Source organism: Anabrus simplex, chromosome 1 (genome assembly GCF_040414725.1).
Source record: "Anabrus simplex isolate iqAnaSimp1 chromosome 1, ASM4041472v1, whole genome shotgun sequence".
NCBI classification, from domain to species: domain Eukaryota; kingdom Metazoa; phylum Arthropoda; class Insecta; order Orthoptera; family Tettigoniidae; genus Anabrus; species Anabrus simplex.
Window position 1 is genome coordinate 565,367,699 of NC_090265.1, and position 14,238 is coordinate 565,381,936.

General features: G+C 42.5%; 1 protein-coding gene across 1 annotated transcript; it reads right to left on the reverse strand.

Annotated features, from left to right (window-relative positions):
• Positions 1-10,187: 10,187 nt before the first annotated feature.
• On the reverse strand, positions 10,188-13,815 carry LOC136878867 (cuticle protein 76-like). The gene is made up of 2 exons (XM_067152464.2): positions 13,780-13,815; positions 10,188-10,721 (listed from the first exon to the last, which is right to left on the reverse strand). The coding sequence occupies exons 1-2, from the start codon at positions 13,813-13,815 to the stop codon at positions 10,188-10,190; spliced, it is 570 nt and encodes a 189-aa protein (XP_067008565.1).
• Between the last annotated feature and the right edge of the window lie 423 nt (positions 13,816-14,238).

Sequence of the window (14,238 nt, forward strand, 5' to 3'; positions counted from 1 at the left end):
CTCTGAAGCTGTCTGGCATGGGAAGCAGCGGACCTGGTCATGAAAGCCAAGTAATACAGATGAGGATGTCACCATGCTGATCGTGTTACAGTCCAATATCACGAGGAAAACGACAATATCCTGTTATATCAATATCTTATTCTTATTCTTATTCTTATTCTTATTCTTATTCTTATTCTTATAAAACAGAGGTGGTAACATTTATTTTTGGTTTTAATTTCACGAACAACAGAGGATCTGGTTTACGTTTGTTGCGCTCATTACTATATGATTTAAATAATAAAACAAGTGATCAGTTTGTGCTTTTGTGTTTCGATTTCACGCACTAAAACGAACGTGTTTTGTTATTATTTATTTATGTATTTATTTATTTATTTATTTATTTATTTATTTATTTATTTTTGTAGCTTAATGTCCACTAACACATGGAGGCTTTTCGGTGACACAAGTAAGGGAAAGGGATAGGATTAGGAAGTTAGGGGCCATGGGCTTAATTAAGGTGTGAAAATGTGAAACCACGGGAAACCATCTTCAGGGTTGCCGATAGTGGAGTTTGTGCTCACCATCTATGCAAGCTAACAGCTACATAGCCCAAACCGTGCATGTAACTGGCTCAGTAAATATGTGAATGTATCCATTTAGTTATATGGGTGTCCGCTCCGCAGTTTAACAGTTAGCGCTGTTAGCTAATCGCCCTTGGAGGCCTGGATTCTATTCCCGGTCCTGCCAGACGTTCAAGATTGGCAGGAAGGCTAGAATTTGGCTAAAAACGGATATACAACTCACCTCCATTGCGGTGTGCATGAAAGGTGCAGCACAATTTGAAAGAATATGAAGGTACGGGTTTACTTTACTAGAGATTCCAATTCCTTCCGCTAACAAATCTTTACTTCGCCAGTATAGATTAACGGTTATATTCCATCTACCTTGAAAACCTTTGGAACGTGTAACTTTTACCATTTGAAAGTGCCTTAGGGATAGTTATTATATATCTTTGTCAGACTGGAGTCGACACGAATTAACGAACCTCAGTGGTCCGGCAGTTGATCGTCGTACCTTGGTTTCTCAGATAGTGGGGTTGATACTGGTTTAGATCGGCAGCACTTGGGAAAGTTTTTTTTTATTTTTTTTTTTTACAATTGGCTTAAGTCGCATGGACACAGATAGGAAAAGAAGTGGCCATGGCCTTAATTAAGGTACAGCCCCAGCATTTACTTGGTGTGAAAATGGTAAACCATGGAAAACCATCTTCAGGGCTGCCGACAGTTGGGGTTCGAACTCGTTATCTCCCGAATGCAAGCTCACAGCTGCGTGTCCCTAACCGCACGGCCAATTCGTTCAGTACTCCGTGTCGCTGATCTCAAATTGTTAAAGAATTCCTGTGGTATAAATTCTGATACCTCGTCATCTTAAAAATTCTGTAGTCATCGAAGGGACATGGTGAAATGAAAATGAGAATCCACAGCCCGTTTCCAGTCATTCGACCGTATCAGGAATCGAATGAATGAAGCCCCCTATCTAGCTGCGAGGATAGGAATTTTGCCGCCTGCCGAAGTCTGTCGCACTCCTCTGGGGCAATCATTAATGACTGACAGGTGAACTGAAATGATATTGGAGAGTGTTGCTGGAATAAAATAAGCCATGGTGAAACAACCCCGAAGGGCTATGACCTACCAAGCGACCGCTGCTCAGCCCGTAGGCCTACAAATTATGAGGTGTCGTCTAGTCAGCACTACGAATTCTTTCCGCCGTTATTCTTGGCTTCCTAGACCGGTGTTTAAATGAAAGAAGACAGAAAAACGGGAGAACTCGAAGAAAAACCTATTCCGCCTCCACTAAGTCCAGCACAAATCTCACATGGAATGAACGGAATATGAAGCACGGAATCCAGCGGTGAGACACCTGCGCGATGCCACCTGAGCCAAGGAGGCTCAAGGGATAGGACATGTATTGTTATTATTATTATTATTATTATTATTAGCCCGCCTGGTGGCCATGATCGTTAAGGCGCTGAAGTCTAAACGGTCTGACACCGACGTTAGCCGGTTCGAGTCGCGTTCGTCGAAAAAATTTTCACCATCAGAATGTTGGCCGGCAGGGTAGGGGAGGTGGTGGTATACAATTTCTAATCACTAGATTGCGTGCCAAAAGCCTGGATTAAATACCAAATCTCTCCGCAGTGCTCATATGGAGTGAAGGCTTATGACGCTGTTGATGGTGATTCGTCCGTCGGATGGAGACGTTAAGCCTTGAGCAGATCCCTTCGTGCTATTCGACAGGAGTAGGCTATGTGCCGGAACCGGGTTCCACCCTCTCCCTAGTATCATATATCACGTCATTCATTTCATCTCATTAACTCCTCTGATGAGGTTGATGTCAGGAAGGGCATCCGGTCATAAAAACTCGCCACGACAGATTCATCTCACCTCATACCTGACCCCGTAGGGAAACGGGACAAGGGGTGGACAAACAAACATTATTATTATTATTATTATTATTAACAACGGTGGTGGTCACGTTATTTAGAAGAGCCTCTGTTTCTCACTGGATGTCCCGTTCCATTCCCGAAAAATCCATGGATTATTACTCCGGAGGGCTAAAACTTATTTTGGTGCATACAGTTGAGGAGCTAAGTAAAATGAAGAGTAGTGAAATATATGATAGACTGGACATTTGCTTAGGTGCCACTCAAATATTTATAGCCATTTCGGATGCCAGCAGTTGTCTTGATGGGCTTAGGTCTGCATGCGCCACGCCGGTTATTAGGTTTATTAGTAGTACGTTATGCTTGACTAGTGGACATCAATCAGAAGATAGTGAGTTCGAACCCCACTGTCGACAGCCCTGAAAATGGCTTTCTGTGGTTTCCCATTTTCGCACCCGGCAAGGTTAGAATCCCTCAAACTGTACCTTAATTATGACCACGGCCACTCCCTTCCCACTCCTAGCCCTTTCCTCTCACTTTGTCGCCATAAGATCTATCTGTGTCGGTGCGACATCAGGCAGATTGTAGTAGTAGACTAGTAACAAATTTCTCACTCCACTATAGTCTGATTGAATTTTATACTCTAGAGTCTAGAGAAAGGTCTGGTTTTGACTGAGGCTCATGTTACTAATACGTCATGTAACAGGTTTGGGATATCGTGGTGGTGATGATGATGATGATGATGATGATGATGGTTGCCGAACAACTAGGTAATCAGCCCCGGATATCGTGGTCAATGGCACTTAATGCCATTGTCAGTGTAATATAATTTCTTGAGGCTATTATTAGCTTGGTGCAGCCCTTGTAGGGCAGACCCTCCGCTGAGTGTGGATGGTGTCTGCTATGTGTAGAAAACTGTGTACTAGTGTTGTGGAAGTTAGTGTTGTGTGTGATATTTGTGTTAGAGGAATAATAGGGACACCACAAACATTCATTGCCCGAGCCGAGGGAATTAAATCGGTTAAGGTTAGAATTCCTCAAACTGGCCGGGAATCAAACCCAGGGCCTCCAGGACCGAGTGCAAAGACGCTGACCACTCAACCATGGAGCCAGACAGTGCCAGAGATAACCTATGAAGCTGCACGTATGCCAGCTTTTGTAATTAATTAAGACTAGGTTTGGGAGGGAAGTTTGTGTAGTCAAAAATTGAAATTCGGCGGGATGTTGTGACGCACTACTGAAATCCACTCTTTGGATGGCCATAATGCAATTTTTATCTAGTTTTAAGTTCGTGACACAGTCGGGAATCGAACACGGTCCACAATCTGCAGATCTCCTTACAAACTCCCAGACTAAGCTGGTAGACAAGAAACGGCGCGGGAGATATTTGAGCCTGATCACACAGAGTAACATCAGAAAGGGGAGACCTATAAATTTAGTGACTTCTTCGACCGCCGGGATGAGTAGCTCGACGGTAGAGCGCTGGCCTTCTGAGCTCAATTTGGCAGGTTCGATTCTGGCTTAATCTGGTAGTATTTGAAAGTACTCAAATACGTCAGCTTCCTGTCTGTAGATTTACGTGCACCTTAAAGAATTACTGCGGGACAAAATTCCGGCACTTCGGCGCGTCCGAACACCGCTTAAGTAGTATTAGTACGACATTAAACAAGTAGCAAGAAACACATTTGGTACACAATTAAGAATGAGTCAGAAAAAAATATCTTCCCTTAATGCAATTTTCTATGACTGAGATGTGCTAGCCCAATGTAATATGATTTTTTTAGCAGTTTGCTTTACGTCGCACCGACACTACAGGTTTTATGGCGACGATTGGATAGGAAAGGGCAAGGAGTGGTAAGGAAACGACCGTGACCTTAATTAATGTACAGCCCCAGCATTTGCCTGGTGTAAAATGGGAAACCATGGAAATGCATCTTTAGGGTTGCCGACAGTAGGATTTGAACCCACTATCTCCCGAATACAAGGTGCTAGCTACGTGACCCAAACGGCGCAGCCATTTGCTTGGTTGCAATATGATTGGTGACACGACCTTTTAGAGTGTTGGTGGGGGGGGGGGGTGTGCTACCCTCCCAATATTCTTCTGGGGGTGGATGGCAGATAAATAGCTTGCCAAACCATTTTTTCTAGAAATCGCCTTTTCTGTATGGGTCAGGTTGTTTTAACTCGCAAGTGTACGGACAACCCTGGCGGAAAGCTATCAAACTGTGAGCGACTCAGAAGTAACTTTCGACCAGACGTCAATTGGGATGCACCTTGCAAAACACAGGCAACACAATGCTAATTTTCACAACATTTTAGATGTTCTTTGATATTTCTTTGTTAGTTCTACGACGTCCGTAGTGGCGACAGGTTCAATAATTGACTCTGCTGCTAATTTAAGATTAGGTTGATGGTTTGGAATGGTATTGGCTAGATACGACAGTTAAGGTGTTATTTGATCCCGCCCCAGTAACCTGATATTAATGGCTAATAGTGAGAGCTCCATAAACCACACAGCTGCCAATCCTGCCTCAAGCAAGGCAGAAGGTTTATAGCTTAATGTACTGGTATTATAGTTATTTCTTTCAGCGATAGGTACCTAAATAATCAATGGTACTAGTTTATGTGCCGGCCTACAGTTAGCGAGTCTGACTCTTACCCAGATGTCCTGGGTTCGATTTCCGGCCAGGTCAGATAATTCGACCTATATCTGACGACTGGTTCGAGGTCCATGCAACCTACTTTATAACAATAATTGAGGAGCTATCTGTCGATAAGTTAACAGCTCCAATCCAGAAAGCCAAGAATAATGGTCGAGAGGATTCATCGCGCTGACCATGCGTCACCTCGTAATCTGCACGCCTTCAGGCTGTACAGCGGTTGTTTGGCAGGCCAAGACTCGTAAGTGTTAATGTGTCATATTCTCTATAATGTCCATTTTAACATCGGTAACTAGAATAAAATCTGTCCAACATTTTCACTCGGTTGGCCGTGCAGTCAGGATCGGGCTGCTGTGAGCTTACATTCGGGAGATAGTGGGTTCAAATCTCACCGTCGGAAGCCCTGAAGGTGGTTTTCCATGGTTTCCCCCATTTTCAGAACAGGCAAATGCTGGGACTGTACCTTAGTTGAAAACACGGTCGCTACCTCTCTAATTTCTCCTAACCCTAGCCCTTTCCCATCCCTCCCGGAAACCTTCGATGTATATGTACGGCATTAAACAAGTAGCAAAACATAAAATAAATATACACAACCACCATAGAAACAAGTAATAGTTGTATAAATGCATCCACTTGAGTTGATTGGCTTCAGGGGGACCATTCGGCCCTAAAATTCGGCTAAATCCATATGTGTGACACAGATTTCACCTGCAACCCCAACAGGGTGTGGCAAAAGCTGTGGAGTTAGAATGAAAGAAAACAAAAGAGAAAGAAAATCTAGACTTAATTTGAGGATAGGACAGTATTCGATGACCCACAACCCTCTTCCAAAACACTGTATCTAATACATATTTTGATGAACGGGCAGGTTTGTCTGGCTGAGTTCTCAAGAGGTACATATTCCTGTGTTCTCCCTGTCAGCCTCTCATAGAAATGAGTACGAAGTTAATTTTCAGGGATAAAAGGACAGACCTAACCACTCTATCTCTCAACAACGGGTACTGTCTGAATTGGACCAGATATATTTGAATGAAAATTGAGTGAATGATCAACTATCATATACAATTCAAATGGAGAAAAGATAGGGTTTAGCCTATTCAATACCTGTTCAATACACTTTTATTAATAATGAACATGTAACATTATGGTAGCTCCATTGAGGTCACCTTCAGCCACGAGAGCTATAAAACTGACTAGACAATAATAATAATAATAATAATAATAATAATAATAATAATAATAATAATAATAATAATAATAATAATAATAATAATAATAATCGTATGGCCTCAGCTACCGTGTGCAGACATTTCGATTTGACGCCATCTGGCTGTCTGCTCATCAATTTCGACGTTCCGTTTTACTTTAGGCCCCCACTAGATGGCAGACCGAGTAAACCGAAACTCTCTTGGGCGTCTATGGCTGAGATTTTAATGAATTTTGTCGGGTAAACACCAAATGTGTCACCAGAGATCTTTTACATGCCGACATCGTACGACATGGAGTGTCGAATGGACTTTTTTCCGCCCTTCAAAAATCCGACTACCTCTGCCGGGTTTGAACCCGCTATCTTGGGATCCGGAGGCCGACACTCTACCGCTGATCCACAGAGGTAGTGACTAGACAAAGACATGAATATATACAGTAAATGAGCTGTATTTGCTGTGATGAAAATTATCAACAATTTATTACTGTCGTACAAAATCTGCAGAATGAGCCGGTTAATCGTTTATCCACTTCTGGCTTTTACAAACCCCAATAATAGGCCAGTTTTGATTGTGTGCCGAAGTATAGCCATCCATACCTCCTTCGCCTGGTTCCAAACTTCGTCAACGTTTGTTATCACAATCCAGATCAGAATACCAGCGTTGTTTCTGCGAATGCAATCCTAATTATGCTCACTCCAAATTGTGCTCTTACAGGGAGGGGTCTATCTGGTTCATCCGGAGTGATTAATTGGAAAATGAAATCTCCCATTTTCCCTTCCCGTTGTGAAGAACATTGTCAACGGAACCACTGACTAACGTGCCGAGCACGTTATACTCTAATAAACCATAGAACACATTGGATAATGTCTTCTTCTCTTTTCTCGCCCTTTAAGCATCCACTGTTGAATATAGGACCCTTCAATGCTTTTACAGCATGTCTTGAGTTACTTGATATCATCACGTTCTTGCTTCTTGATGTCATCCAATCATCTCTTCAAGGGGTCTTCCAATATTCCATTTCCATTCCCATGGTCCCCAGTGAACAATATTTGGGGCCAGTCTGTTGGGAATTTCTTGTACTACATGTCCAAGCCACTACCATTTGAATTTGCGACTCTGTACAGGACGTCTGTCTCGTGCGTTCACTAGACCATAAGTTGCATGGATTCTGGTACAACCCCACCCTCCTACCCGGTGGAAGAATGTCATCCCCACAAAACGAAACTCACACCCCCTGTGGGATTTAGTACAACACCTCAAAAAGAGACGTTCAGGTAGTTAAACCTTTTCCACCTGCACATTTTTTGTTGAGTTTTATACATTTTGGGATGGGTGCAAAATCTGCTAAAGAGAAAGGAAACGAAAAACGTCGTGCTGGTTAGGCGTTCATTGGGCCATTTTCCCCATTATTTGGCACAAATAGTGATGAAAGTAAACTATTTTAAATGGCTCTTCGCTAATTATTTGGGGAGAGAACACCAAATAATGACAAATAATACTGCTGACAACCTTTAATACAATTGGACAAATGAAAATGATACAATCAGATGTTCCATTTAATACAAAACCGTCATATTTAATATTTAATGTGCATTTTTAAATTTTCCTTTTGAATTCTCGAGAAATTGTGGATAATTTGTTGCATGCCACTGGTCTGGAAAAACCTGGTTAATGCAGAAATGAAAGAAGTCTCCAGTAAGTGTGGTTATTGTGAAATTTGTTTTACAAGTATTTATATAGGCCTAGTTAATTCTGAACAACAAAATGGACAAGATATAAATTTTAATAGTGCGTTATATTTTAAATATGCGCTCACCACGTCGTTCAACGTCGAAAGAAGTTTCTCGCAATGCAAACACTGTGTTGGTAACAGGAGGAACTTTGCTTGTAAAAATTATCGGCATATAGGCCTACAATGATTTGCACTGCTATAGTAACAATGACACAGGATGATTAGATGTCATAAAACACTATCAGATAAAACCATGTCGTATTCCGATGTGCACCGAGCGAGTGGCTCCGCGGTCACGTAGCTATCAGCTTACATTCGGGAGTTAGTCGGTTCGAACCCCAATCTCGCAATCCTAGAGACGGCTTTCCGTGGTTTCCCACTTTCACAACAGGCAAATACTGAAGCTGTACCTTAGTCAATGCCACAGTCACTTCCTTCCCACTCCTAGCACATTCCTATCCCATCATCGCTAGAGATCTATCTATGTCGGTGCGACGTGAAGCAAATTGAAGAGAAAATATCAGATATTCCAATTGTCACAGGCTGTGCCACGATCCAAAGCACTATCTCCAACTTGCCTTCTGTTTCTATCATGACTCATCCAGGTACTGGCTCGTTGTAAACAAACTACTCTAAGTCTGTGCGTACTTAACTGTACTCTTATAGAGATTTTCTCCACTCTCTATTACTCTAATGATTATTGTCTATATCCCTCTGGTTCTTCGTAGTGTCTTTTTCTTTACATGTTGTTTTACGTCGCACCGACACAGGAAGGTGTTATGGCGACGATGGGACAGGAAAGGGCTAGGAGCGGGAAGGAAGCGGCCGTGGCCTTAGTAAGGTACAGCATTTGCCTGGTGTGAAAATGGGAAACCATGGAAAACCATCTTCATGGCTGCCGACAGTGGGGTTCGAACCCACCATCTCCCGAATACTGGATACTGACCACACTTAAGCGACTGCAGCTATCGAGCTCGGTTTTTGTAGTGTCTGCGGTGAACTCCGTTTGTGGTATGGTCCAGAACGAATCAGTTGCTTTGATTGACCTTCATCAATCTCACCTTTGTCTAAGACACCATGAACGTGACTGAGGTATGAGCAACGCAAGTAACACTATTCCTTATGCTGCCGGTCCCTGTTAGGGATGGTGCGAAAGTGTCGCTCGTTGGTGCATACATTTCAGTGGGATTGGCAGATCGATTTGAAACAGCACTTTCTTTCCTAGTGAGGAAAGCAATAGGAAGTTACCTCACCTCTTATTTACCTCTTAAGCGACGCCTGGACTGTCTACAGCTGAGCATGGAGCTGTTCAGGATCCAATTAGCCTTCGAGTTGACGGCTCAATATTCATACATTTATTTTACCATAATTTGGAGAACAAGTACAATTTGTAATTCTAGCCAATATAAAGTTAAGACAGAGATCTGAATTTTTATTGAAGACCTTTGATTTAGGACAGCTGTTAACTCTAAAATTATACCTGATATTGTACGTACTTTATAATGTTTTGAGAGTCTACTACATGAAAATTTAATTTAAAGTACCTACCAAAAAAAAAAAAAAAAAAAATGGACAGAGTGGTCGGAAACTACGAGAACCGAGTACATGGACGTTAGAGCATGGACTCACCCATTGAAATTTTCACTCTTTCAATTGAACATTGTTGGGAAAGCCCGTAGTAAGTTGTCACTGGCAGAAAGTAGATGTTGTGGACTTCAGGCTAGCACAGACCTGGCCCGAGAGAAGGCGTTACCCTTTAGGTGGCCCAGGGTGGGAATGAAAACTTTTCGACGACGACTAGCTCAGATCACTAACGCCGTAGGGGAAGCAGAACGATCCCTCACTGACAACATTAAATGATTGTGAACCTCTCTCTCGGAAGCAGTCATCTTGGCAGGTCTAAGCCTGTTTGTATGTACCCTAGGTTCGTTCGTTTGTTTGTTCTGGATATTTCTGCGTAGTATTGGTCAGTTTTGGACATCGGCATTCATTAAAACCGATCTGTACGTGAATTGGTCTGAAGAGGGTTTGGGTCTAGGATATGTTGGAATAGCGTTAAATAATCGTACATATACAAATATCTCTTAAAATACTTTATTTGGAATGGTATAAATAACTTATATACAAAATGGTAACTGATACCCATGTTATTTGTGATCGCATTACCAAGCGTAGTTGGCACCAAGACCGGCGTATGACACGTGAGCGACGGCGGGGGCAGCAGAGTAGGCGGTGCCGAGGAGACCATGAGCAGCGATGGCGGGGGCGGCGTAGGCGCGGGCAGCCAGAGCGGGGGCGGCACCGTAGGCAAGAGCAGGAGCGCCATAGCCGTAAGCGCGGGCGCCATAAGCCAGAGCAGGGGCGGCAGCATAGCCATGGTAGGCTCCGTAGGCAGGAGCAGCGACAGCGCCGTAGGCAAGAGCGTCGTTGCTTACTCGGACATCAGACTTGCTGACGCTGGAGTAAGGAGTGTTGATAGATTTGGAGTAGGTGGAGATCTGTCCCAGGTTACCAGGAGTCCTCAGGATGTTGGACTGCTGGGCAGTGATGGCGGGGGTGGCATAACCTCCATAGCCGTAGCCGTGGGTGGCGTATCCTCCGTAGGCAAGGGCGGGGGCGGCGAGGGCAGGGGCGGCGGCGTAACCTCCCAGGTAGCCGGCGTTAGCTACGGCGAGCAGAGCAGCGAGAACAGCGAGCTAGAAGTGACAAAATATATATTTTTATATCAATCACAATTTTCTGGTGAAGTAATTTTTAGCACTGTCCTTCGCTATGTTTATGTACAAGTTACAACTATTTTTAAGAACTATATTGTGGTTTATTTTACTTCAATCAGAATATCTAGAAGGGTGAAATACATTTACTGTATAGAGTACTAAGGATTGTTTTGAGCTTGTGTTTGTAGATGTATAATTCTGGGAATGTAATGGAGGCTTGAAAGATGTGTAAGTCCTCTTTGCAACATCAGCAAAACTTGCGAGTACGTTCAAGATTGTTGGAAGAAACTTCTAGGGCCGTCATTAAAGCATGGTTCTTAAGTTACATGATTAACATTATCCTCTTCTTAAGGCGAACGTTATGCGAATTCACTGTACCTTTAAGTACTGTTAATTGGTCGATGATCTCTACGCTAGGTCTCTTAAAATAATAATCATCATCAAATACTATTTTGACTTATTGACTGAAAAAGAAATCATATTAAATCTGTTGACATTCAGGTTCCAGTGGTAAGTTAAGCAACATAGAATGTGGTCAGATTTTGGTAAAGAAGCAAGTGTAAGTATCAGTCGTACTATCAAGAAAGTTTATCTGGGAAGGATCAAAGGAACCACCCGATGATGATCGGGTGATTTCCAAAAAAGGAAATTTACGCAGGGTATTCTATTATGAACTTCCCTGTGATAAATGATTTCATTTTTATTTTCATTCGAATAGATGCAGCAATAATTGAGAGAAATGGAGCGCAGAGTTAAGTATCTATTTGCATTTGACGTGCCTGTCTCGTTCCTCCAAAATAAGAAACAAATATCCCCTATACCATTTCTCAAGAACGTTAATGCTTACCGGGACGTTAAATGCCGTCATTTTTATCGTACAACCAAAAATCGGAAGCAAGATCCTTCAGTATTATTGAGAAAGTAATAAAATAATTTTAGAGCATCGTGCATCAAGACGCACCAATAAAAAAAAATGAGAGAACTAAATTCCCATAAAACTTCTTCTCTTTTCAAAATCGAATACATCTTTATTTTCAATGTGAAGAACCGAAGCTGAGCAAAAAGTGTACTCTCCTTTGCTGTTTACGGAATTAGTGAAGCTTGTCTTGAATCCTTCTTCACTTGGTCGTAGTCGGGGGACTTTTTTTTTTCCTGAAGGTGAGCTCCCAGTTCATCTCCAAAGCTCGTTTCAATTTTGTCGGAAAATAAGAATTTTATTTTACACTGTCTAGTTACTGGTAATTTGTACTAGAGGACATCAATCACAAGGAATTCGTAAATATATTAGTCAAAACATTTATAATTGACATCGGAATATTTTGTCATCACATACAAAATAAACATATATTGAGGATTAGATTTGTATTACTCACAGATGCTTATTAACCCGTCTACCGACAAGTGACTGTGCGGTTTGTATAACGTAGCTATCAGCTTGCATTTAGGAGTGGGTGCGAACCCACCTGTCGGCAGCCCTGAAGAAGGTTTTCCGTGATTTCCCATTTTCACACCAGGCAGACTGTACCTTAATTAAGGCCATGGTGGATTCATTCCGACTCCTAGCCCTTTCCTGTCCCATCGTCGGCGTTAGACCTGTCTGTGTCGGTGCGACGTAAAGTACATTGTGAAAAACCCGTAACAACTAATTTTTGAGAAACTCCGTTTATATGACTCCAGGACCAAAGGCTAATATCGAAGACTAAGCCAGTGATACAGTACACCGATTCCGAGATAATTGAAGAAATCATAATAAGGAACGTCCCTAAAAAAATGAAAGAAATTCAATTCAAGCGGCTGATATTATTGCTGGTATTTACATCTGCAGCTAAAGTTTAATATTCAGTCCAAGGAAAATAAAATAAAGCTACATCTCGTATACATCACATGGGAACTGATAGTTCAAAACTTAGAGTTTTAAATTCGAGCCGCGCATTGTTTTGTGGTCGTTCTAAATATTACTTATGTTTTTATTTTCTTCACGTTTCCCTTACGGAAGCCAGCACCATACTACAAATATTACGGGACCTTGATAAGTTCTATTACCGAATGAAAATGAAAATCCGCAGTCTGTTTCCAGTTTCAGCCATGTCAGGAATGGATGAATGAAGCCCCCATCTATCGGCGAGGATAGAAACTGTGCCGGTTCCCGAAGCCTGTCACATTCCTCTGGAGCAATGCTTAATGACTGGCAGACGAAATGAAATGATACTGGAGAGCGTTGCTGGAATGAAAGATGACAGGGAAAACTGGAGTACTCGGAGAAAAATCTGTCCCGCCTCCGCTTTGTCCACCACAAATCTCGCATGAAATGACCAGGAATTGAACCACGGAACCGAGCGGTGAGAGGCCGGCGTGCTGCCGCCTGAGCTCTAGTTCTACCGCCAAATAATATTATTAATACCATACGTCATAAAAGCACAGCTATCTCTTTCCCTTTCTCTGTACCTCTCTTCCCTCTCACAATAAGCATGATGGACTGATTATCACTGTTTTTATACCCGTACAATCATTCTGTTATTGGATTTACGTCCCACTACTTTTACAATTTTCGGAGATGCCGAGGTGCCGGAATTTAGTGCCTCAGGTGTTCTTTTACGCGCCAGTAAATCTATCAACACGAGGCTGACATATTTGAGCACTTTCAAATACCACCGGACTGAGCCAGGGTCATATCTGCCAATTGGGGTCAGAAGACCAGAGCCTCAGCCATCTGAGCCACTCAGCCCGGCACCCGTGCAATCGAGCGCATCAACAATATCTAGTGATCAGACATTTGAAGCTTCGAGTAATTATTTAAAAACCTGAAATTGAAAGTTCTTGGAATCTGTCCCTAAAATCGAACCATCCCGATTGTAAAGGATTATTTTCAGTAAAATCTACTGGAAGTTTCGTGAGGTAACGGCAAGTGTATTTACTGTATATTTTATAAGTATGGCAGAACATGTTATGAGTAGTCCTAGATTCAAATCCGATTTGTAATCATAAGGTGAATTCTATTCCTCTCAGTTGGGAAACAAACGCTTCTTCAGCAAAATACCTCAATGTATTTTGTTGGATGTTGACGAAGCCTCATGGTGCAATTATTCGCCGATTTCAGACGCTGTTACGTACATGAAGGTTTAAAAGGAATTTTTAGAGTAATTTTTAATCAATTTTGAATATTTTAAATAGAATTGGGAAGTGAAATGTTAAGACATCGCTGAGGCTGAAATCCGGACTTCGTATATTTTAGCCTTTTGTCCGACCCGTTGGCTGAATGGTCAGCGTACTGGCCTTCGGTTCCGAGGGTCCCGGGTTCGATTCCCGGCCGGGTCGGGGGATTTTAACCTTCATTGGTTAATTCCAATGGCCCGGGGGCTGGGTGTTTGTGCTGTCCCCAACATTCCTGCAACTCACACACCACACATAACACTATCCTGCACCACAATAACATGCAGTTACCAAAACACGGCAGATGCCGCCCAGCCTCATCGGAGGGTCTGCCTTACAAGGGCTG